We start from the raw sequence: 24494 nt of genomic DNA, 5'->3' as shown, positions 1-24494 counted from the left end.
TCACCGACCCCTGGGTCCCCACCGACCCCAAAACCCCGCTCTTTCCCTGTGCACCCTGAGACCCCCAAAGTGCCTCCCCACCCCCCGCATCCCCAGGCCCGGCTCCCTCCCGCCCCGCACCCACCGGCTCCCCCCGGTCCCCGGACCCGCGGCCACTTCTCGGGCATCTCCCGGGGCACCGTCATGGCTCCGGGCCCGGGACGCGCCCCGCCGGCGCCATCCCGCAGGGCCGCAGCCGCTGCTGCCCCGGGCCCGCTTCGCCCCGCCCCGCCCCGCCCCGCCCCGCCGCTGCGGGATCCGCCGCGTTGCCGTGACAACGGCCGTCCCGGGCCCAGCGCGGCCTAGCGCGGCCTAGCGGGCCCAGCGCGGCCTAGCGGGCCCGCCCTCACCTGCAGCCCCGCGGGCCGCGCAGCCCATGGGAGCGGGGCCGGGGCCTCTGCGGCCCCCACAGCCACCGCCTCAGCGCCCCATGGCCGCGGCGGTGGGCGGACGGCGGCGGAAGTGATGCGGAGGGCTGTCGTAGAATCACGGAACGGTTTGGGTTGGGAGGGAGCTCAGGGATGGCGAAGCTGTGACCCCACAGCGCCTGCAAAGCCACCGACCTGCCCACGTTTCACAGCAGCCCAGGCTGCCCAGGGCCCCATCCAGCCTGGCCTCCAAGCCCTCCAGGGATGGACGGGGCATCGCAGCCTCTCTGGGCAGCTGTTCAGCCCCTCACCGCTCTCCCAGCACACAACTTCCCTGAGCCCCAGCCTCCAGCTGCCCTCCCTCCGCTTCCAGCCGTTCCCTGCTCTCATCTCCCCTGCCCAAGAGCTGCCTCCCCTCCTGGCTGCAGGCTCCCTGCAGGCACTGCAGGCTGCACTCAGCTCAGCCCCAGCTCCTCTTCTCCATGCTGAACGAGCCCAGCTCCCTCAGCCTGGCTTTGCAGGGAGCTGCTGCAGCCCCTGCTCAGCCCTGCGGCTCCTCTGGCTCCTCTCCCACAGCTCCCTGTCTCGTCTGGGAACCCCCAGCCCTGGACGCAGTGCTGCAGACGGGGCCTCAGAGAGCAGAGCACAGAGGGACGATCGCCTCCCTGGCCCTGCTGCCCCCCCTCTGCTGATGGCGCCCAGGATCCCCTTTGCTTTCCCAGCTGCAATCACACCCTGCTGGCTCTCGTTCAGCTTTTCACCCCTGGGGACCCCCAGGTCCTTCTGTGCAGGGCTGCTCTCAACCAGTCTGTATGGATGCTTGGCATTCCTCCAGTCCAAGTGCCAAACTTTGCACTTCGCTGTGTTGAACCTCATCAGGTTCACCCAGCCCCACCTTTCAGCCCGTTGAGGTCCCTCTGAATTGCATCCCTTCCTTCCACCGCACCGCTCAGCTCGGTGTCATCAGCAAACTTGCTGAGGATGCACTCGATTCCGTTGTTGATGTCACTGGTAAAGATGTTCAGGCGTTGGGGGAGCAGCCCCCAGCCCCCCCCCCCAGCCCCGCCGCCCCACGGCACGGACACGCGGCGGCGGCGGCTCGGCTCTTTAATGGGTTCATCCCTGGCGCTCGGCGCTGTCAGTGCTTGGTTTGCCTGCGTGCTCGCCCGCCGTCCTCCTCCTCTTCCTCGGGGTGGTGGAAGGCCACGAAGAGCTGATAGAGCCCCGTGCCCAGCGCGGCCCCCACCAGCGGGGCCACCACCGGCACCCACCACCACGAGCTGCCCCTGCTGCGAGCGGAGCCGTGGGTGTGGAGCATCCAAACGGTGCCCCCCGGCCCCAGGCCCAGCACCCACCTGAACACCTCGGTGCCCCATCCTGCTGCCAACGTGAAGAGCCGCGGGCCGAAGTCCCGTGCGGGGTTCATGGGGCTGCCGCAGTTGAAGCCCATGGACACCTCGATGGCGAGCACCAACAGCGCCACGGTCAGCGGCTCCAGGCCTCGCGGGACGGCGCGGTTGCGGGTGTCGGTGATGGCCAGGATGCCCACGATCAGCACCGCCGTGCCCAGAACCTGCGAGCGGCACGGCCTCAGCGTGGGGCCATATGGAGCCATATGGGGCCGTCGGGCTGTGAGGCCGGCACCCACCTGGTCCAGGAAGCCGTTGGGAAGGGAGAGGTGCTCGGAGGGGTACGTGGCGAAGATGGAGGCCGTCTCCCGCGGCCCGGAGACGGTGAGGGTCCCGTTGCTGTAGGACCAGATGGCATCTGCGGGGCAGAGCTGTGCAGCAGCGGAGCCCCCCCGGCTGCGTGCCCACCCCACAGCTCCACTGCTGGCTCTTTGTACCGTAATACAGAGCATAGACGGCTGCGGCGGCGACGAAGGACCCGAAGGTCTGCACGGCCACAAAGATGGGGAACTTCCACCACGGGAGCTGCCCCAGCAGGGACATGGAGAGGGAGAAAGCCGGGTTCAGGTGAGCCCCTGCAGTGTGGCAGGAGAGGGGCTGGGAGCGGTGCTGGGGGTGCGGAGCAGAGCCCCCCGTGGAGCTGCAGAGCCCCCAGCCTCACCAGAGACCCCCCCCGCCGTGTGGATGGCCACCATGACGGCCAGGGCGCCCGCCAGTGAGGAGGTGACGATGTTCCCTTTGGTCCCGGAGCTGGTGATCATCTGTGCTGCACCGCCCAGCGTGATCAGCTGCAGGACAGGGACACGGCTGCACGGCCCCACGCTCTGCCCCACTCAGCACCCGCTCCCCAGAGCTGAGTCCCTCTGCAGGATGGGTGCAGGGCAGCACGGAGCCAAAGGCTGCTCTGCTGCCTCTTCCAGTCTCCGTGGTTTTGCCTGCGCCCACTGCCCGGCTCCAGCTCTCTGTGCAGCCCGGGGCAGCAGGGAGGCATTTAGTGTCGTTGTTCACATACTCAGCGATGAGTAAAAGAAATTATCAGCAACTGAGTCACATGTTGCTGCAGGGAAACCTCAGGGCTGGGGGGCACTGCTGGCCAACGTTCACCGCTGCTGGTTCCAGTCCCAAGGCCGCGGAGCCCAACCTTTGGCTGACACAGGGCTGGAGATGTGAAGGCATGCAGTGCCCGACTGCACACACGTGGCAGCACCCGCAGCCTCATCACAGAACCATGGAATCACAGAGAAGCAACAGCAGCAGCAGCAAAGGGTGAGTTGGGCCGTGGTGAATCGCAGCGTGGGTCCAAGCCAGAGGTGAGCAGATTTGGGGTCACTGTGGTCCCAGCACAGCCCCCCCCACCCCCAGGCAGCCCCCGGTGGGCACAGCACAGCTGCAGGGCTGTGGGACCTCAGCTCTGTGCTCCCTCCACCCTGGTCCCCCCCCCTGCACAGCCCCCCACCCCACTCACAATGAGCACAAAGACAGCCAGCAGCTCAGCCAGGCACTCTCGTGCCAGCTGGTTCTGGATGCTGAGCAGCGCTCGGATCCTCCTCACGAAGGACACGTAGCCCATGGCACTGGCAGAACGCGGGCAGCAGCAGCGGCACCGGCTGCTTCGCTGCCTGATTTTATGAGCCCCGGGCTGGGGTGGGTGATAACACTCAGACTTTAAACCAATCAGGGCCACGTGCTGCAGTTGGGAGACGCGTGGCAGAGACCAGAGTCCCGCGTGGGGCCCTGGGCAGCGGCTGCGTCCCCGCTTCCACCCATCCCGGAGGATCTCCTCGCCCACACAATCCTGCCTGCCCCACATCCTGATGTGGGAGGTGCCCATATGGAGGCCCCTTGTTCCCTGCCAGCTCCTGGCCCGGCCACGGCCGCAGGCAGCACGAATGAAAAGCCCTTGGAAAGGCTCCCAGGCCTTGAGAGCACCCAGGAGAGGCGTTAACGTGGCACTGGGGAGATAAGGTGGGAAGGAGGGCAGGGAGCACACGTGCTCCCCTCGTGAAGCGCAGCGGGATCCCAACCTCCCACCACGGGGGTCCCGGCACCCCAAGGAGCCTCACACGCTGCCGTTAGCATAAATAGACTTTATTTCTCTGTACACATACGCACGCTTCACCCTCACAACGCAGCGGGGCGCCGAAGCGGGGGGCGGCCCCCATCCCAGCCCCTGCATCCCGGCAGGACCCGGGGGCAATGAGAGGGGGCTGCCACGCACCCCCACACGGCAGGGCAGCCCCCGCCCCGTGCTCCTCAAGCAGCTACCAGCTGGAGAACCAGCGGCGGAAGAAGCTGCCCAGCAGGGATGAGGAGCTCTGGGGAGGGCTGAGGAGCTCATCACGCTGCGGCCACGTGCCTGCAAACTGGGCCAGCTCCCCTGCAGAGCAACGGGGGCTCGTTCACAGGGCACAGACGCGCTTCCCTCTGACCCCCCCTCGACCCCCCCCACTCACTGTCATCCATGTTGAGCACCTCCTCCCGGTAGTCTTTGCTCTGCCCATCCTCCTTGGTGGTGGTGATGAAGGCCTGGTCCCCCCTCCGGCGGGTGATGGTCGTCTCACGGTGGCCCTGGCTGTCCTGCACCGTGCGGCGCTCCTCCACTGCCTGTAGGGAAATGCACTGTGAGTGGGGCCCAGCATCCTGGCAGCAGGGAGAGCTTTCCGGTACTTAAAGGGGGCTTAGAAACAGGAGGAGAGTGACTGTGTACGAGTGACAGGAAAGGGGAAATGGCTTTAAATGAACAGAGGGGGGATTTGGGTCAGATGTGATGCAGCACTGCCACCCAGAGCTGGGAGCGCCCCATTCCTGGAGGGGGCTCTGGGACACTGAGCTGCTGAGGGGCAGCCGGCACATGGCAGGAGTGGGGCTGGGGGTCCCTTCCAACCCATCCATACGGCGATCCCACGGCTCTGTGATCTTTAAGGGCCACCCCGAGCCAACCTTCCGACCGTCCCGCGGCTCTATGAGCTCTGGGATCCTCCCAGCCCCTCCCAGCCCTCCCACACTGCGCGGCTCCGGGCGGCACTCACTCCATCAGGGAGCGTCACTGTGGTGACCGAGACGCTCTGGAAGTAGGAACGCGGCTGCCGGGGCCGCAGGATGGTGCCCAGCCCCGCCGAGGACACCTGGGAGTCCAAGTCTGCAGGGAGCAGCAGTGAGAGCGCGGTCGGGGGGGGGCCAAGCCCAGCCCCCACCCCCCGACAGCACCCACCGCGGTCCTCCTTTTGTCCCGGGGAGGGCGGCGGGGGCTCCTCCAGCTGCAGGGTAAAGGAGGGGCGGTCAGCGGCGCCCGGCGGGGACCAACCAACCCCCCCCCCCACCTCCTCCCGGTTCCTCCTCACCCACCGCCGGGCGCGGCTCCCACTGCCGGGCCGGACCCTCGGGCTCTTTCAGCATGGAGTCGCGCAGCGGCCGCCCCGCGCCGTGGCCGGGCAGGGGGGGCTCAGAGGGGAGCGCCGGCGTCAGCCCGGGCCTGGCTGCTCCGCCGGGCCCCCCCCAACCCCGCTCCCCGCCGAAGGACGGGGGCAACCCGGCCCAGCCCCCCCCGAAGGCCCCCAGCAGCTCGCCCATGTCCCGCAGCAGCTCCTCGAAGGCGCCGCCGGGGCTGAAGCCGAAGCCGAAGGCGAAATCATCGGGGGGGCGCGGCCCAGGGGGGCCCTCGGCTTCCTCCTCCTCCTCCTCCTCCTCGTCCCACGGCGCTCCGAACAGCGGGTCCCGGGGCCTGCGGAACGCGGCGCTCACAGCGGGATACCGGGGAGATAACGGGAAGTAGCGGGGGTGGGGTGACGGGGCAGAGGCCGATACCTGCCGCGCCCCGGGAAGCCGAAGAAACCGCGGAAGGCGTCGTAAAAACTCATCGCGCTCCGGCCGCAAAGCGCCACCGCCGCCAGCCACGACCGGGCCGCGGCCGTAAAGCGCCGCCGGCCGTAAAGCGCCTCCGGGTGTCGTGAGGCGCAAGGCCGTAAAATCGCCGCCGGGTGTCCTGAGGCGCCGGACAGTTAAGCGTCGCCGGGCGTCCTGAGGCGCAATGCCGTAAAGCGCCGCGGGGTGCCGTGAAGCTCAATGCCGTAAAGCGCCGCGGGGTGTCGTGAAAGGCCCGTAGGGTCTCCCCCCGCAGCCTTGCGGTGCTTGGAGCACCGGGGGGAAAACAGGGGGACTGAAAGTGACAGCGATCCTAAATAAGGGAATAATGCTGTAAAAATGGTGGGGAAAAGGCAGGGGGAATCATTCCCAGCAGGCTCAAAGCACTCCAGATACCACACAGCACTTTGTGACCTTTATTCTCTTTAGGAAGGAGCCCGCAGCTGAACTGAAAAATACAGGAGCTGGACTGTATAGAAAAAAAAAAAACAAAACAAAAACAAACCAAAAAAAAGACCAAAAAGTAACAGGGAGGAGAGGGCCCCAATGGGGGGGAAAGGGGGGCAGGGCAGGCGCGGAAATGAGGACTCGGGGCCGGCGTTGGGGTTTTTGTTTTTATATACAAGACACATTTATCCATTAAATTTAGAACACGGTACAAAAAAAAACACTTCAACTAATTCATCTTACAATGCTGTTCATATCAATTACTGCTCTTATTCCTAATATAAGGGGTTTGCTGTAGGCGGCGCGCAGCTTCCACTCCTTTGGGTCCGAGGGGCAGCGGGAGGAGCTGGGATGGGGGGGGGGGAGGGGGAAGGGAGGGAGGGGAAGGAGTACAAACCAAAAAAGGCCCCTACGGCAAACGGGTCAGAGTCTGAATGCAGAGAGAGAGAGAGAGAAAGAGAGAGAAGAAGGGGGAGGGGAGAGAAAAAAAAAAAATAAAAGAAAAAAATACAAATTCTATATTACATACAACAGGAAAGGTGGCTGAAAACAGACAACGCGGAGCCGCCCGCCCTGCCCTGCCCGGGGCCGGCGCCGCCCCTGGGGGTTTTTTCTTCTCCTCCTCCTCCTCCCACATCGGTCGGCGTCGCTTCTTGTCGTAAGCAATTGATGGGTCGGGGCCGCCCTGCTCAGTTGGTGCCCCAGCTGTAGCTGTTGTAGGCAGACTTGTTGGCCTGGGATTTCTGGGGGATGGAGCTGCCTTGGCTGCGCTGCCCGGAGCCGCTCTGCGGGGAGGGGGGCAAGGAGCAGAGGAGGAGGGTTAGCAGGGGGAGCGGGCGCCCAGCTCGTCCCCGGGGGTCCCATCCCAGCAGCTCCACGGCCCGGCAGCTCTGCTGGGTGACAGCGCCGTCCCTGCTGGGCCGCAGAGCGCGGTGCCGCACCGCCGGCCACCCCCAATCGGCACAGGGGGCAGCGGGGAGGGGGAGAGAGGGGGAAGGGGTCGAGCACGGAGTGTGTGTTGTCTGTGCGCGCGGCTGTGTGTGTGTGCACATCCTGACTGCGGGCCTGGCGGGGCCACGGGGAGAAGGAGGGGGCTACGTGAGCCTGGGGGGCCTTAGGGGCGGGGAGAGACCCCAGGGCAAGTGCAATGCATTATCATCAGAGAGGTTCATTACCTGATCTTCCTGCTGGCGTTGGCAGCACAGTATCATCTGCAAATATGGAAGCTGTTGCAGTACCAGGATATGTAAAAATAAAGGGACAAACTATGACAATAGAAATCCACGGTTAGACCTGCAAGCTACGGCGGGGTCGTGGCTGTGGAGAGGAATTCTGCCGGCCTGCGGAGCCGCCACTCCGAGGACCGGGAGGTCAGGATGGACCAGGCGTGTGTCTGCGTGCAGGGGCACTACCCGACCGTACCTGGTACAGCCCGGCTGCAAGGGGCTGTGCCGAGTACCCCCCAGCGGAGCGCACCCCGGGCCTTCCTCACCTCGTCCTCATCGGCCCTGTGTGTATGTGCATGTGCGTGTCACCGCGTGTGTCCGCTGCGGGGCGTGAGGGAGGGAGGGAGAGGGGGGGGGCCGGGGGGAGCCAGAGCCCTAGAGATGCCCCGTTGAGGGGTACGGAGACCCCCGGGGGTCCTGGGGGCAGCTTACCTGCCCGTCCTGCTGCAGGTGGTGGTGGAGGATCTGCGAATGGGGCTGCTGATGCGGGGTGAGGATGTGCATGAAAGGGGTCGGGGGGTACGCGGCCGCCGTCGCGGGGTTGATGGGGCCGCCGCTGCCCAGCGCTGAAGGCAGGTTGAAGGAGGCCGCCGGGGTTCCAGTGTGAAATCCCTGCTTCTCGAAGGATTGCTGAGGGGAGGAGAGCAGAGTGAGGGGGGAGCGCTGGGCTGAAAAACCCCACGCCTCTTAGCAGTGCAAATCACAGGCTGGCAGTCGGTGTCTGGTGCAGAGAAGGGAGCCGTGCTCCAACCACCACCACCCTCCCCCCCCAGGCTCAGAGTCACTTTAAATTTGGGAAGGGCCACGTGCTTCCATGCTTCCCTTCTCCCTGTCCGGCTGCTCCAAGGACAGACCCCCCTCTCACGATGGAGGCCACGTTCCCCGTCCTGTTTCCCAGCAAAGCAGCACACAGCCAGCACAGCACCCACCTGAGTTTTGGAGTAGACAGAGCCCGAGATGTCCGGCACGCCTGTGTTACTGGATGTCACAGATACACCTGGCAGAAGGAAACAGGAGCGTCAGGGCTCAGCAGCGCTGAGCCTCAAAGAGTGGCCTGGAAGTCAGGTGAGCTTTGGAGGCATCGCGCAAGGAGCTGCAGCGTGCTCGTACAAGCACAGGTTCTCTTGCTGCGGATAACAGCAGCTTCTGGAAGCTTGCAGAAACAAATTTAGGGGCCTGGTGCCACCCAGAGATGCACCCTTTCCCCCAAAAAAGCCCAGAAAAGAGCAACTTGAAGAGCAGGAAGGCGATGAAATCAACCCTGGCAGGAAGGGCTGGGAGCTCCTCAGCCACAAAACAGGCAATGGCGTGGGAGGGCGACCCGACTTGAGCACTGCTTGCTTTGTAAGTTACATCAGGCGACCTGCTGCAGAGCTGAGGTATCACTGCCAAGAGAGACGAGGAGTTCCAGAGGGCCCTGACGCAGTGAAAAAAGGCACAGCTGGAATCTAAAGGCCATCATCAAGGCAGAAGCAGAGCAGGCCCTTCACAACCGGCCCAACGCTGAGCGGTGAGACCCAAGGCACGCAGCAGGTTTGCTGCTACGGGTTTCCTCCTCTTTCCTCTGAACGCCGAGCACAGGAGCCAAACACAACCAACCAACCAACACAGGCAGTAAAGGAATAAAGGCAGAGGTGAAGTGAGTGAAGGCTCCAGAGCCATTTGCACAGCCGGTGAGATTGCCAACAAGCTCTGTCAAATAAAGAAAACCGAGCCTGTGAGGAGCAGGATGCCCTGCAGGTCTCTTACCAGCGCTGTATCCATGAGAGCCGTAGCCACTGGGCTGCTGGAAAGGGGTTGCTGATGCGTTGACGCTGACATTCACACCATGCTGCTTGGAAGAGGTAGGAGCAACCTAAGGAAAGGAGAGGGGCAGGGTGAGAAGAGGCTGCATGCATCGTTCCGCGAGCCAAACCCCTCGCCCTGCCTCAAGGGAACTCACAGGGAACACGGCGGGCCCGTACTGGAAGGTGCTGGGGAGCCCTGGTACCCCTGTGTAGTACGGCAGACTGGTGTAACTGTAGCCAGGAGGCAGCGCCGGGTTCAGGAACGTCTGCTGCGTGGTGTGGTGGGTTTGGGTCTGGCTCTGCTGAGGCTGCGCCAAAGTCGTTGCAGGAGCAGGGGAGGAGGCGTCGCCTCGGCCGAATTTCGTTAAGTCACCTGCAGCAGAGAGGGAAGGAGGCTGAGGAACGGCGGCACCGAACCCTGCGCTCCAGCTCAGCCCACAGGCGCCGCAGCACCGCCGTCAGCACCGAACCAACCCCCCTGCGAAAGCAGAAGCAGCGCAGTTGAAGCCCCCAGCCCCTGTGCAAAGCGACTGCTGCTCTGCCTGTTGCTGCCCTCGTGCCGCCGCAGGGCTGAGGAGCGGAGCTGCCTGCACCAACCCCACCGTCAGCTGCTGGGACCCCACCGTCAGCTGCTGGGACCCCACCGTCAGCTGCTGGGTGCTGCAGCAAGTCCTGGGCTCCCTCCATGCATCCAGGTCACCCCCAAACGTGGCAGCTTGGGACCCTGCCCTGCACCCCTCGTCCTACCAGCAAGCAGCTCCTGCCGAGGAGCAGAGCCAACCAGCTGAGGGCGTACGATGTGAATGGCCCCTTTCTACAAGCAGAGCTCTCACCTCCCTCTCTCTTGCCTGGTGGCACTGACCCAAACGCTGCAGAGGTCCAGCAACCCGCAGGGAACACAAGGAAGCATCGCTTCCTCTCCCCATCCCGCGCTGGCAGCAGGGCCGAGGCCGTCCCCCCTCTGCTCCTCTTTGGGAGCACCTGCTCTGCTCTCCCGCTCAAACACTCTCCCCATTCAGAGCTCACACAGTAAGCCAGTGAATTCCTCAGCGCTGTCCCAGCTCAGAGGCGAGGCTGGGGTGGCCACAGACATTAATTATCACCAACGCTAAGTTGGCAAATTACGCATGCAGCGGTGCTGAACTCTGAGCTTGAGATTTCAGCCGCAGCGTGCCGGGCCAAAGCACTTCTGCATAGAAGAGCTCCTGCTGAAGCAGGGGGGAAGCAGTGCTGGAAAAGCAGAGCTCCACCACACCAACAATTCCTTAAGCATGCAGAAGTCGAGAGCAAGTGCTGCTCGCTGCCCCGTTCCCCTACCAGAGTACGGATTGCTGCTCAGGCTGCCATCTCTTCCAGTCAGTGGGGTGGTGGGCGTAGGGAATGGGATGCTGTAATAATCCTGAAGGATAAAAGAGAAGTTCCATAAGCTCTGTCTGAAGATGCAAAGCAGCTGTGTTTGGTGAAGCAGGGATTCCAGGCCCGTGTCAGAGTACGGCAGTTCAGTCGGTCGCATTGAGGCTGACCTCAGCCTGCACAACCCCAGGTTTTTCTCGCACGCGCCGTCCCCCTCATCCGGCTACAGGAACAACCAGACAAGGTCTACTGCTGTGCAATCCTGCCTGTGCTTTGCCCACTGCTTCACAGCACAAGGGGCAGCGCCCTGCTTCCTAAATAAAAGCCACCCTCCAGGATTCAGCTACTGCCTCTTTCCAGCATCAGAGGCGAGCTCTGCAACAGCTTCTCACTCTGCTGTTGGACAGAACGGCTCTGCTTGCTGCAGCTCCTTCGCCCCACAACCACTGATACAACAGCACGAAAAACTGCTGCTAATTCCCAAAGGAACTAAAGCAAAAATAAAGGAATCACACAAAGGAGTGATTCGTTGCCTTCCTGCCAAAGAGGGGGGAGCCTTCAGCTCCCAGCCTGCTGCCTGTGCCCATCTTCAGCACTCACCAATGGGAATCTCGTCTGGAGCATTTGCAGGTCATCGTATCCATACACCTGTGGCTAGAAAAAAGAGCAGGAGGTGATGTTAGAGACAAAGCCATTTATCTAACTGACACCCAGCGCTCAGATAAAGCTGGAAGCAGAAGATCAGGGCCCACGCCATTATCAAGGATGAAGCAGCCAGCAGTCACTGCTGCAAGGCTGGCACAGCCAAGGGTTTCTCTGAGCTGCTGGAAGGAAGAGAGCACCAACGTCTGGCAACGCTGCTTCAGACTGCGGAGGCATCCAACAGTTCCCCTCCAGAAGCAACTGCAACCCCCAGATCTGTCTTCACCTTCAGAAGAAAGCTGTGACACCACCCCAGGCTCTGTGGCACTGCTTCCCTTGTTACGTTTGCCATTTGTCACACAACACTGACAGCTCCAGACTTCCATTAACCTCCACCCAAATTGGCCGCTCCCTAAAAGCTGTGATGGAAAACAGCAGCTCCAAACTCCTCAGTCCTGAATGCTACCCAGTTTTTGGTCATAGAGTGAACCAGGTTAAATCTCTCCCTGCCAGCTGGAGTCAGGAAGAACGAAGTGCCAACCACGCTGCTGAGTGCTGGGGGCCCCGGGGGTCGCACTCACCGGGTAGGCATGTAGCAATCCTGGAGCCATGATGTACGGGTTAGGCAACAACGGTGGGACTCCAGGGGGGAGGTTGGGGGGGGCTTTTCCTGCAAAAGGGAAAGAAAGGGAACGTCAAACGGCAGAGCCAACAGCAGAAACTCGTTTCTTGGAGCCTCCCTGCGAGGTCTGGTCTGATTGTGACTATTGTGAGGCTTGAGGTGGAGAAGGCGATGATTGTTTTGATGTCATTTTGGGTGAGGGAGCAGATGGTGGCAAATAGTGTTGATAGGGAGCCTGGGCATAGGCACGTGGTTAGGGCTGTTTTGTTAGAGGTTAGGATGGGTTCGAATGAGTAAGAAAATTCGGGCTGCTACTGTAGTGCTGGAGTGGAGCAGGGCAGAGAGTGGGGTTGGGCCTTCAATTGCTGGTGGGAGTCGTGGATGGAGGCCGAATTGGGCCGATTTTCCTGTGGCAGCTAAGATTAGGCCAAGGAGGGGGAGGGTGGGTGTTTGGTTTGGTTGGATGTCTCAGGTGTGTAGTGTTGAGGCTAGTCATGCTATGCTTAGAATAAAGCCAATGTCTCCGATTCGGTTACAGATTATTGCTTGTAGTGCAGCTGTTTTAGCTTCGCCTCATCCCTGTCATCAGCCAACGAGGAGGAATGATACGATTCCTACTCCTTCTCATCCAATGAATTGGAGGAATATGTTGTTTGCAATGGTCAGTGTTAACGTCCAGCAGCAGGGGAAGCACCTGATGTCGTCGCCACGGAGCTGCGAGTGGAGGCTGTCACCGTGGAGTTGCTGCTGAGGCTGAGGCCCAGGCTGCTGACGCTGCTGAGGCTGGATGAAACGCTTACGACCGGCGGGGCAGCCGACACCGTGCTGGAGGAGGTGGAGAAAGTGCTAGCAGAAGAATGGAGGCTGGCTTCACTCTCCACACTCGTGTGCTGGGGAAGGAAAGGAAGAGGTTACGGCACCAGGCTGACGTAAGGGGCTGCAGGGATATTGCAGGACGCAGCCGACACAAAGCGCTGCACCGCTCCGCCTGCACACGCTGCCAAGGGCCTGCAGTGAACCCGGCCGCTGCAGGCTATGAGGAAACCTGCTCTGCATCTGGCTTCAGTCCAGAGATCTGAGAGGATCTGAGTGCAGCCAACCCACAACGCCTCCAAACTCAGGCAGCTGCGTCTCAACACGCGCCTGCTGGGAGCAGCAGGGCCGAACACCACGCTCGCAGCAGGGAGGTTCGTTCTGCTGCAGAAGCCAACAGCACGGAGCTCAGCTGCAGGAGCTCCAGGTATTCGAATGGTGCCACTCCATCAGCTGGCAGTTTGCTCTAGCAGCCGGTTCCAGCTGTGGGGCATTTTTAAGAAGTACTACAGGCTGGTGTGAAGCTGCTGTTACGTTTGATGGGGGCAAGGGGTCGACAGCCTTCAGCCAGAGGTGCAAGGGTGGAAATAAAGCCACCTGGTGTAGGGAACCTGCTTTGGCAGGGGGGCTGGACTTGATGGTCTCTGGGGGTCCCTTCCAACCTCTACAGTTCTGTGACGCAGTGATAGCGCTGCAATGCTCCAGCAGCCCCAGACTCACCAGAAGAGTTGAAGTTGATGTTCGCCCAGAGGATGTGGATGAGGACAGACTGTTCTGCTGGGTGGGTAACGTACTGCAGAAAGAGGAGAAGGGCCGTTAAACCAAGGTGCAAAAGCCTCTGCTGGGCAGCATCAGGCCAGATCCGCTTCCCATCTGACTGACTGACAAAGCTCATCCCCAGAGCAGATGCCAAGAAACCCACAAGGAAAGGGTTTGCTGCCCTGAAGGAAAGGGCTTGCCTGCTTCCTGAGGGGAAGGAACTGCCAGAGCTCAGCCCCTCCTCTCATCTGTCTGGATGCCGACGCGTTCGTTGCTGGGGCTGCAGCAATAGCCAAGCAGCTCCAGATGGACCCAGGCCTCCCCAAGGAGGCACCTTTGGATAGGACTGCCCACCTCCCCCTGCACGAGGGGCTTTTTGCCCACCAGATCCCTGTTTCCCCAGGCTCACCTGCTGAGCTGGGCGGCCGTGGTGCTTGGCAGCTCCTCGCTGTGGCTCAGGCTGCTCAGAGCTGTCGAATGCTGGCTGGCTGTGCTCAGCAGCGACGCCGCAGACACGCCGTCGTTGAGAGGCGTCATGCTGGGAGCAGAGGGGGAATCAGACTTCACTGCGGGGCCGGTAGCACCTGTGAACATGGAGCTTTGGGTTAGAGGCAGCACCCAGCAGCTCCTGGAAGGCAATGTAGCAGTGAGGATCAGCCAGGGCTCATTTAGAGGAGCAGGGAGAGCCGGGGCTTCCCTCGTGCTGCCAACCTTTCCATGCCTGGGAGTACATTTGTGTTCTGCATCTCCCTTTGCCCCAAAACCACCACAGGGTCATTGCAAAGAACTCCAAGCCCTACAAATGAGGCGCCTCTCACAGAGTAAATTATTGTAATCGGGGGGAAGATATTATGAGTGACTCACAAACGATTCTGCGGAACTATCAGCAGAAAGCTGAACATTTCAAGGGACGCAAATAGCACAAGCAGCAACAATTAGTCCAGCACAAAAAGGCCTTGCTATTAATCCAGATGAAGCTGTTCACCCGAAGCAAACACAAAAGCACTTGGAGCGGCTCAGGACACCCACAGCACTGCCAGACTCTTACCTTCAACAGCCTGCGTGCTTTGTAATGGCGTGGGTTGTACGGAACTGAAACCATTCTGAGGAAGAAAAGCAAAGTTAAGCACTGCAGCCTCTCACCCCCAGAGGCAATGCAGGGTCAACCCCTGCCCTCCCTCCCTCCCTCCCTCAGCTGTGAAAGAGGCTCACGACCAAAGCGACGTTACCGAATCTGTGCAGCACGCAAGAATCAAACGCGTAAGACCAAACTGAAGCCTAAGCCTGGACGTCACCCTGCAGCAGGGTTCATCCACGGCACGAAGCGTGGCCAGCAATCAACTCAACCACCGTTAACCCCATTGACCCTGTCCCAGGTGAGCAAGAACTGAGGGCCCCGGTGCAGTCAGCAGGAGCTCAGTGTGGCCACGAGCCTCGTGGTGAGCTGGAGCTGCACAGAATGCTCGCTTGAGCAACTCTGCTCCCCCTGAGGCAGCACTCCATGCACTGTGCTTACTCAGCACGAAGGGGAGCGAAGCTGTCTTCCTACCTTGGCCTGGGTAAGGTCTTTCTGGGGCGAGGAGGAGATGGAATTTGGGTATCGCCTCGTCTGGGTGGATCTCTGTTCATACAGTGGTCCCTGAGCGCTGTTCTGGGAGGTAAATGTTGCTGTCTGTATTGTGCCGCTCTGGTAACCAGACTCCTGGCTTTGATTGGACGAAATTGTGGATGAAGATTCACTGGAAAGAAGAACAACAACAAAAAAAGGTCGTTTTCCTCCTCACAGCCCTGCTGTAAAAGCTGCTGACACCAACTGCAAGCTCCTCCATTCCCAACCTTCAGGGCAAAGAACCCCAGGGACCATGAGGGGGCAACGCAGAGCAGGCAAACAAACCCAGCACAGAAGGAAACCCAGGAAGCAGATGCTCCGAGCTGCAGCCCCACCCCACCTCACGCTGCTCTGCTCCAAGCATCACAAGCTGCCACCGCTCAGCTCCCAGCACTCAAGGAATGACCCAGCCCAAAAGAAAACAGGATTGCCCTTCTATCCCTGTCTGCAGATACACAAACTGCCCTCCGTCCGCATGTTAGGGGAGCACAGATCTGCTCACAGGAGCAAGGAGCAGCTGTGCTGCGGATTCCCCTGCAGGATTTCCAGCCGAATTCACTGCAGCAGGAAACATTTGCTTTCTGTACAAGCACCAGAGGCCGACCAGTCACAGAGCTGCCCAGAACAGCCTGCTGGCAGCTCGTGCTTTGCTGTTGCATACACTGTCCCCCCTTTGCGACCACAGGCAGCGTCAGAAAGGGTCTACTGGTATGCAGCATAGCCACCAGCCTGCAGGTGAGCTCCTGAAGCTGGGGCGCCCCATTTCCCTGCCCGGGGCGCTCACCTAGCAGTGCTGGTGTACAGGCTGCTCTGAGGTTGGCTGACAGCAGCGCTCGTCGTGGGCGTCGATTCGTACTCGGCGAGAACAGGCTCCGAACCAAACTGCAACGCCCCAAACTGCAGGTTTAACCCTGAGATATCTGCTGAGCCAGGCATCTCCACCGCCAGCGCAGGAATCTGCAAGGCAAAGGGAGAACGGAGCCGCTCAATCACCTCCCCCCAGGAGCAGCAGCACGCAAAATGACATCGGCGTCCCCAGTCCCAGGCTCACATCCCCCCGGTTTCCCTTTGCCGCCCTGGAAGGCCGAGCCCTCCTCCATCACCCCGCAAACAAGAGATCTGACACCAGGAAGGCCCTGCACCTTTGATGTTAACGATGCTTTCTTCTTTTGCTGTTTCAGCTTCTGCTGTGCAGGCTGGGGACTGGAGGACTGGTTGTCTGAGGAGCCCGGGGACATTTGGGGAACGGGGTTGGCTTTGCTGGGCAGCGGCGAAGACGGCGGTGCCGGCACGGTGGTGGAGGCTGTCACCACAGGCTGCTTCTCCTGCATGAACACCTCTATCATCGTGGAAGTGGACGTGAAGGCCTGCCTCTTGGCAAAGGGGCTGTGCACAGAGGAGTCCGTCGGGTTCTTGAGATCTGCTGGAGAGGGGAAAGCACCAGATTAGGATTAATTTCCTTAGAAGCAAAGCACGGTCTGACGTTGAAAAACAGAAGCGCTGCACACGCTGCCCGCTGGGGCCTCTTAACATCAGGGAGCAGAGAATCCCTGCAGCCCCGCTCCCACCTCCATCCTTTCACCAGCATCACACTGAGATTTTTAAGGCCCTCTTCCCTGAGTTCATTCCACCACCTCCGTGGGACAAAGCGAGCTCAGAAAGCAGAACTCCTCCATCCTCCTGCATGGAGGCACCGCTTGCCCGCCTGGCACAGGTTTGGTGCTGCTTTCTTCCCCTCCCCTCCTGTCTGCTCCTTCCCCCACGAGCGACGCTGCTGCCCGGGCTGCCCACCCCCAGCCCTGCACAACTGCAGCGTGTTAACACAACTCCTATTCTGCCTGATGCTCTTCCTCTGTGGCTCCTTGTCTGGAGAGACCAAGAGCTGCCAACACCGACTGCAGCCAGGACAGGGCTCAATTTTTAATTCAGCTTAGATTTGAACCAGAGCCATTTCGCTACAGCAAGAAAGAAAGCGCGCAGCGCTCAGCTGCAGCAGGGCTCAGCACCTCATCTAAGCAGGAGCTTCTCCTCATCAGCCTTTACTCCTTCATGCCAGCCCAGAGGTAGAATTACTTCTTGGCACCAAGCAGCCACCAGAATCGCATTCCTTTGAAAGATGCATCGGGTCAGCAGCGAGGCGGCACTGACAAGTGTTTGTATTCAGAACCATTCGCTGCAGGTGCCTGCTGGCAGGCCTCCTGTTACGCAGCCCTGCGCCCAGCACTCGAGGTGCGGCCATTTCTGCAGCTGAACTCAGCTCGCTTGCTGAACCCGAGGGGCAAACGGTCAAACTGCTTTCAGATCTGATCCTCACGCAACTCTGCAGAGCCGCTGCCCTTACCGTACTGCACGAGGGATGAGGTCTGTGCGGCCGATCCCATGTCCCAGGAGGAGGCGGCGGTGCTGCTGCCCGGCTGGCTGTGCTGAGCTGCCAGCTGGGCCAGAGCCTGGGCCGTCTTGAACTGCTCCAGGAACTGCGAGCCCGTGGTGCTGCTGCCTTTGGCCTCCCCGACGTCTCCAAAGCCTTTCCCCAGCATGCTCACCTGCAATTGCAGCGTGGAAACAACAAAGTCAGCGTCTCCCCTGTCTGGGAATTTGGCTCAGGACAGGTGGGTCTCAACACCCTGCTGCTCCTCACCACCAGGGAGACTTCATTCCTGTCATCCCACACAGTTTCACACCTCAAACCGTTCCACTTTCAGTGGCAAGAGGGCAGAAACGATCCCAAGCATGAAGCATTGGGATCCACGCCTCTACCTACAGCTGCTGCAGTCCCCTGGGAGGACTTGCTGCTCAATACAGGCTGGTATCCCCCACCTTGATCACACGCACAGAACATCCTGGAAAGCTCTGCTTGTAGAAGTGCTGCCCCCTTACCATGCTGTGGTGAGAGAAGGAGTTCCCAGAGGCCGGCTGGGACATCGCGCTCTGCTTGGAATTGCTGAACACCAGAGGCTGTGCCAAGGAGGGAGCCTGGGAGGACTCCAGGTTTGTTGACTCATTCTCCATGGAAGAAGGTGTCTTTCCTAGCAGCACTGCAAGGTCGATTCTGGATGAAGGAAGAACAGAAGCCCTGAGGTGAGCAGGAGCTCCTGCGCCGCTTGCTTTGACACCAGCAGTTCTACCTCCAACCCCACGATTCTTATCTCACACATCCAACAGATCTGCAGAACTGCACACAGCCGACATCAGCAGCCTCAAAGGGACAAAGCCTGGCAGCATCCTATCTATAGTCATAGAACCCACACTTCAAACACTGGATAAAGACCCCAAAATCTGAAGAACCAGTGAAGAACCAAGCCAGAACACGGGCCCAAAACCTCCTTACTCAACCCCTACGTCTCAGTCTGCGTTAGCTAATTCAGAGCTGCTGTTTCTATCTAGCTGGCAGGGTTTTGGCTGGGATGGGACTCGTAGCCTCTTATGCACGTCACAGCACTGCCTGAGCCATCACCTCTGTCCAGCTGTGATTGTCACGTTCTCTGTAGGCAGAGGCACTGAAGACACGTTGGATGCAGTGAAGATCTTTGTCTCAGACAGCTGAAAGAGAAAAGAGGGGAACAGAACGCCAAGTCAGAGCAGCACGAGAAGCACACGGCGCTGGAGACAAACAGCCACGAACGACTCGAGGAACTGAGCATCTGATCCCCTCCACCATTTGGCTCCCATCACAATCAGCCCTCGCGTTATTTGTCGCTTCCCCAGTCAGGAATAAATCCTTCTGCACATTTCCTGCTGTTCACAAACCCACCAGGACTGCTGGGGTCTTCTGTGCTTTGCAATGACGGTGTGCAGCACTGGTGGAAATGGCACCATGCATTGGTGCAAATGCTGCTGGAAAAGCCAAAGGAAAAAAGCTTTGGACCGATGGTTTGGCTTCCAGCAATCATTTGGGTGATGGGACCGGAGAGCAAAGGATCTCTTCACGTTGTGGAAGAGAAAATAAAGAGGAAGCAAACAAAAGGCAAAATTAATGAGGCTCTGGGCCTCAGCCACAGGTGCCACCTGAACTGAGGCGAGGAGGTGAAAGCAAACGAACTGCAGGAGTGTAAAAACAATCACAGCAGTGAGGAACTGCTGAGAGATCACGCAGGCTGAAGGCAAAAAGGCTCTGAAGCCTCTCCTCCAGCAGAGACCTGACGGAAGGCAGAGGCTGCCCTGAGTTTTGCATCTCAGATGCAGCAACATTCACTCATTCATCACAGCTCCCCTGGGCTCTGCCTGCAGTTTGCACAGGAGCAATCCGTGCAGCTTCTCTCGCCGTGCACAGACAGGACAGCAGCTGCCAGCACACGGACGTGCAGGGAGGGGTTGCAGGGTACCTACATCTTCATTCCAGTCCTCCGTGCCCCACTCCTCCGTCGCAGCCCTCCACGCACCTACAGGGGGAACGAAAGGCAGACAAGTCAGGCGTACAGCAAAGCTCTTCCAAGAGCCAGGGAAGCACCGGGGGGGGGGCTCGGCAAGCAGCTGAGAGGACTTTATTTGCCAACCAGAAATCAAAGCAGGCGATCCCAACCTCAGGCTTAGGGCCAGGTCCCCATACGGTGAGGCTAAGCGGAACCAAAGGGACCCCGGGCCAGCGGGGAGGGCAGCGCACAGCCCAGCACCCAGTGGAACGAGGAGCTCGGCAGGGAAGCCCTTCTGCCCTGATTCCCTCCTGCAGCAGCACCCAAGCAGCCGTGATCCCTGCAGCTCTGACAGAGCTCCTCCAGGTTTGCCACCAGGCTTTGGCCTCTCACAGCACAGAGCAACAGAGCCGTTCTGGGGTTGGCTTGCTTTCCTCCCCCCTCCAAAGCGTTGAAGCCTCGGTTGCACCAAAAACGCCTTCAGGGAAAGGAAGATGTGCCAGTTTCAGAGAAATGGCCAAAGCCAGCAGCTTAAAGCATCAAAGAGCAAAGCTTTCAGATTTCAGGCACAAGGTTTCAGACACAATCCATTACAGCAGCATTTGCAAGCAAGATTCACAGAAGGGAGAAGCTTTGCCCGGCTGTATCTGCTGCGCGTTCGGTCCCTCTCACCCACCACAAGTGAAGCTCCATCTGCTGAATTCTACAGGGGGGGATCCCAAACCCATCAGGCAACTCAGAATTTGGAATAGAGAGTGGGAGAACTTTCCATCGCCCACAAATCCGGTGCCAAAGCACCGCTGCTGTGCCCAGGGCAGCGTCAGAAGGGGAGCGCAGCCCCAGAGCCGGGTGCCTGGAGGCACTCGAGGACAGAGCTGCCATCAGCCCCCCTTCAGCAGCTGAGAGGCCCTGGTGGCACACAAACAGCACGTGGGATTTGGGATTTCGGGGGAAGAAGGCAGGTTTTCCCCATTCACATTTCAGTCACGGGGCCAAAACCGATCTGCTGATCTACTGGTGGGGAGCGCAGAGCTCCAAATCAGCACCGAAGTGATGCAAGAAACCTTCCTGGATCGATTTTAAGTTGCATTTACAGATACAGACGTGGACAGAACACAGCTCCTTTGGCTGCTGGGAGCCTCAGGGCTGTGGCCCATTCCTCCCCAGGCTGAGGGGCTCTCAGCCATCAGCACAGAGCGCAGCGGGGCGCTGGGTGCTGAGCTTTGTGCTGCTCATCGCCATAGAGTTTCCCGATGCAGCCAGCAGTGCAGCACAGGGCTCCGCTTTCTGCTCACTTTAGGGGGAAATAAGACAAAAAGCAAAGCAGCGAGGAATTCAGAAGGGAATTCAGCCCTGCACAGAAGGCCTTCGAGGAGCAGCCGCCCTCCTTAAGCTCAAAGCAGGAGAAGGAGAGGAACGTCAGCAGTGGTTTGCAAGTATCAGTGCTGTCTTTGGGGGTGTTTTAGGCAAAGCTGCACTGTCCTGTCTCGCAGCACAGGGGGTTTCAGTAGTTTAGCAGAGAAATGCCCCAATGCAAAGCAGCTGCTCGGTGCACTCGTGGGTCTGCAGCAAGAACTGCTGGAAAACAAGAGATCCCACCGTGAGCTCGAGGCTTTTCCCAATGAGAAAATCTCTTATTCTAAGCTGGGAGGCGAGCAGCCCAGACCCCACCTGCAGCCACCCTGAAGGCTTGGAGGTCTGACCCCCAACTGCCCCACACCTCAATGCAGACAAAGGCCCAGCAGTGGCACAGCCAGCAGCCACGTGCTGGTGGCAGTTAATTGTTAACCTGGAGGTGCTTCAGAACAGCAGCAGCACCCCGAGCCCCAGCGGTTCCCTTTCCTCTCATAACTTCCAAGAGCAAAGCAGCAAGGTCTCCCAAAGGGCTGCGAGCTCAGGAACGGCTGCAGCACCACTGGGAGCATCTGTCTGACATCCCAACCAGCAGGACCTTGTCTGAGGAACTGGGCAAACACCCCGTTATGTTTGGGGCCTCTTTGTGGCCACCCAGCAGCCTTAATAAGGCAGAGTGGAACGGCCCACAGGTCTCTCTCGGCTTCACAAGGCATAAAATAAAGCAGGACAGGACTGACCTGACTTGGAGGCATTCAAAGCCAGGCTGGATGTGGCTCTGGGCAGCCTGGGCTGGTGGCTGGCACACAGCAGGGGGGGTTGAAACGAGATGATTATTGTGGTCCTTTTCAACCCAGGCCGTTCTACGATTCTACAACCAGGCACTGAGCAGCACCCTGCTCCCCCCGAAGCACAGAGCACCAGCAGGGCAGCCCTGCTTAGAAGAAAAGCAGCAGAGCAGCGTGCCAAAGCAGCCCTCAAGCACCGAGGGCCAGCTGTAAGCAGAGGCAAAGCACCGAGGCGGCTGAGCAGAGCTGAGCACCCTTGCAGCAGCATTCTGAGCCCGTGCAAAAGGCAGCAGCAGGGCGACGGCTGCAGGGATGTGGGAGCAGCACGGGATCACAGAGTGCTGGGGCCGAGCTGCCCTGTGCTGCTGGGGGGCTCTGTCACAGCGCTGGGGATGCGGCGCTGCTGTGGGCGCTCAGAGCGGCGCCTGAGCCCCGCGAACCCGCGAGGAAAGGGTTAAACCTCTCCCGGTTTACATCTGAGGTGTCAGCATTAGTAAAAGCACGGTCAGAACAAGCGTCAAAACTCGTTAAAGTGAACGAATGAAGAGAGGAGAACGACATATCCACAGATATTTTCAAGTCGGTTGGAAAAAGAGCTATAAGGTAAAGGGATCCGGGGGCAGTCGGTGCACCTGGATGTATCGTACCAGGAGCAGTGTCAAATTTTCGGGGATAATTTGAGCCCTCACCCCCAATGAAATCAAGTCCTGAAACAAAAGAAAAGAAAAGAAAAAAGACAACCAGTGAAATTTTGACTCCGGTGAAGCCGCCTCGCCGCCCCCCACGTGTGGGGATGTTGTTGAGGGGGCACCCGAGGGCACCGCCACAAAACCTGGCACCGCTCCGTGCCTCAGTGTCACCCCACAGCAGCCCGAGAGAAAGGGCTGCAAAAGAGCCCCCAAAAAACAGCGAGACAACAGCCGAGCTCAGAGCAACGTCCTCAGGGGGGCGAAAACGAGGAGGAGCTGCACGTGTTTGAGGAAAAAAGGCTTTTCCTGGGGACCCCAAAGTGAGGCGAGAGCTGCCAGGTCTCTGCCGGCACATCCAGCTCTGAGTTTCCACTGTCACCTCAGCGGCTGGAGCGAGGTGGCCTTTGTGGTGAGGACTACAGGCTGAAGGTTTGTCTCACAGCAAAGACGACGCACGCAGGACGAGCGGGGCTCACTTACTCGTGCCGTCGTCCGGCTCGAAGCTGCCCGTGTTGTTCCACGTGTTGGTGCTGCTATTCCCATAGCTCTCATCCGTGCTGGTCGGCTCGGCGTAGTCAGCTGGGTTGAAAGTTCTGCCAGACAGGAATGGGAAAGATTTCAATCACCTTCCCTGCGTAACTGATTTAATTCCCATTGTAACAGGGCTGAGACATTGGCAGCTCTGCCTCACGGAGCGAGGCTTCGGCTGCATCAGCCCTCCCGAATTCCAGCATGATGCAACTTTTACTTTACTCGTGTGAAAAAACAATACAAGGCCGAGGCAGAGGGCAGCATTCGTGCACAAAGATGTGATTTTTGCTGGGCTTTATAGCAGTGAAACTTACCCCATGCCTTGGGCAGAGAATCTTCCCCCCCGCCTTCCAGAGCCACCTGTAAGACACACACAGCGCTGCATCACAGGGCAAAGAAACATCCCAGCCACAGATGGAGCCCTGATGCCCAGAATATGAAAGCGCTGAGGATCCCCCTGAGCTGATGGGGTTTCCAGCAGCGTCCCTGCATGTACACCAATGACCTCAGCTGGCTGGCAGTGCCACCAGCCATAAGCGACGCCAGGCTCTGATGAAGTTTCCAGCTGGCAAAAGCTGGAAAACCGAACCCCAGGTTCTCATTTCTGCAGTGTGCATCCTCAGCAACAACTCCTGAGCCACACAGATTTTGCAGGAGAACGAATTGCTGCTGCTTAGCACTTAAAAACCAAGCCAAGGGTTTGCTTGGTGCTCAGAGACACGCAGGCAGGGATAGGGAGGATCCAGAATCCAGAGCCTGCTGCTAACAAGCAGCCTGCAGACAGGCACCTCTGCGCAGGAAAGCCACACCAGCTGGGATGTGAGAGTTCCTTACAGCTCCTAACGCACTTGGAGCGACACGCAGGCACTGAGTTCAAGTGTCAGGTTGGAAAAACCAAGCTCTCATTTATCAGCTCGGCAGCCTCCCTCTTAAGAGAGCTCCAGTCTCCACCCCGCGCCCACAGCCCTGCGCTCACCTCGGCCCCGGCCACGTCCCCGTCTCCCTCTCTCTGTGCCTCTTCCAGAAGAGCCTCCACTCTTCCCACCATCCAGCCCGTTCTCCTGGCCCCGAACTGAAAGACAGAACAACACAGAGACCACCTTAAGACCCATTAAGACCAGACCTCAAGAGCCCAACGTGGCGGCCGTGCAGGGGACCAAGCGCCCCGTGACCTCTTAAGCGAGAGCATGGCCCGAAGGACGCATCTCACCCAGGGCAGCAGCACGCAGGCTGCCACACGAGGGTGATTTTCCCCCCCTCCCCAGCACCCAGGGGGGCGCAGAGTGCAGTGCTGTGCTGCTGGAAGGAAGGCTGGCTGCTTACACTCTCTGCCACGGCTGGCGCCCCGGCCCCGTCGCGGCGGCCCTCCACGTCGCCGGCTGAAATCCCGATCTCTCTCCCGGTTCTCTTTGCTCTCCTCACTGGGTTCTGTCTGTCCGCTGTCCTTCTGTCCCGAGACGCCTTTCTTCTTCCCGACCATCTCCCAGGAATGCTGGAGGTTTGCAAAAACGGAAAGCAGTTAAACTGAGTCCCAAAACGACCAAGTCCACTCCCCAGAGCGCTCTGCGGTCAGCGCTGCAGGGTTGCTCTCTCAACACCCAAAACCCCTCCCTGACCATGGGATGAGAAGATGAGAATTTACCCATAGGTGAGTTCAACTCATAGGAGGGCCTGGGTTGAAAAGGACCACAATGATCATCTGGATCCAACCCCCTGCTGTGTGCAGGGTCACCAACCAGCAGCACAGGCTGCCCTGAGAACCTATAGGGTGCCATAGGGATCTATAGGGTGCCATTAGACCCTACAGTGTGCCATAGGGATCCATAAGGACTCATAGAATGGCCTGGGT

The 24494-nt window shown here is 59.7% G+C and overlaps 4 protein-coding genes across 18 annotated transcripts in view; all 4 read right to left on the bottom strand.

Moving 5' to 3' along the window:
• LOC122193480 (phospholipid-transporting ATPase ID-like) overlaps positions 1-215 on the bottom strand; it is a gene marked incomplete at its 3' end in the record, with an annotated part of 3161 nt that extends 2946 nt beyond the window's left edge. The window contains exon 1 of the mRNA XM_042894276.1: positions 125-215. Within this exon, the coding sequence (XP_042750210.1) occupies positions 125-185 (61 nt within the window). The remainder of the gene's footprint in view (positions 1-124) is intronic.
• A 1274-nt stretch (positions 216-1489) lies between these two features.
• Positions 1490-3435, bottom strand: LOC122193478 (aquaporin-10-like). Its single transcript, XM_042894274.1, has 6 exons — positions 3282-3435; positions 2478-2604; positions 2254-2391; positions 2056-2174; positions 1763-1980; positions 1490-1696 (listed from the first exon to the last, which is right to left on the bottom strand). The coding sequence occupies exons 1-6, from the start codon at positions 3384-3386 to the stop codon at positions 1546-1548; spliced, it is 858 nt and encodes a 285-aa protein (XP_042750208.1). The 5' UTR covers positions 3387-3435; the 3' UTR covers positions 1490-1545.
• A 453-nt stretch (positions 3436-3888) lies between these two features.
• LOC122193479 (HCLS1-associated protein X-1-like) lies at positions 3889-5731 on the bottom strand. The gene is made up of 6 exons (XM_042894275.1): positions 5621-5731; positions 5162-5537; positions 5028-5073; positions 4846-4955; positions 4270-4420; positions 3889-4193 (listed from the first exon to the last, which is right to left on the bottom strand). Exons 1-6 carry the CDS (start codon positions 5671-5673, stop codon positions 4078-4080), a joined length of 852 nt encoding a protein of 283 aa, XP_042750209.1. The 5' UTR covers positions 5674-5731; the 3' UTR covers positions 3889-4077.
• A 546-nt stretch (positions 5732-6277) lies between these two features.
• LOC122193476 (ubiquitin-associated protein 2-like) lies at positions 6278-24162 on the bottom strand. Of its 15 annotated transcripts, none has more exons than XM_042894260.1 (25): positions 23969-24162; positions 23622-23717; positions 22960-23005; positions 22595-22707; positions 22058-22132; positions 19262-19314; positions 18390-18475; positions 17813-17984; positions 17277-17478; positions 16078-16358; positions 15720-15892; positions 14876-15065; positions 14375-14429; positions 13736-13910; positions 13288-13360; positions 12449-12644; positions 11714-11802; positions 11091-11144; positions 10455-10536; positions 9293-9510; positions 9100-9205; positions 8280-8347; positions 7783-7980; positions 7300-7389; positions 6278-6909 (listed from the first exon to the last, which is right to left on the bottom strand). In XM_042894260.1, the coding sequence occupies exons 1-25, from the start codon at positions 24123-24125 to the stop codon at positions 6814-6816; spliced, it is 3144 nt and encodes a 1047-aa protein (XP_042750194.1). In that variant the 5' UTR covers positions 24126-24162; the 3' UTR covers positions 6278-6813. The 15 variants fall into 15 exon arrangements, 13 of the variants coding, with proteins under 13 accessions (XP_042750194.1, XP_042750197.1, XP_042750198.1 ...); XM_042894263.1 differs by having other exon boundaries at positions 7300-7362; XM_042894264.1 differs by having other exon boundaries at positions 7300-7350.
• Positions 24163-24494: the final 332 nt, after the last annotated feature.

This window comes from Lagopus leucura, unplaced genomic scaffold (genome assembly GCF_019238085.1).
Source record: "Lagopus leucura isolate 7727_CA_CO unplaced genomic scaffold, USGS_WTPT01 60210-0_obj-0_obj, whole genome shotgun sequence".
Lineage (NCBI taxonomy): Eukaryota > Metazoa > Chordata > Aves > Galliformes > Phasianidae > Lagopus > Lagopus leucura.
This window is presented reverse-complemented; position numbering and strand designations above follow the sequence as displayed.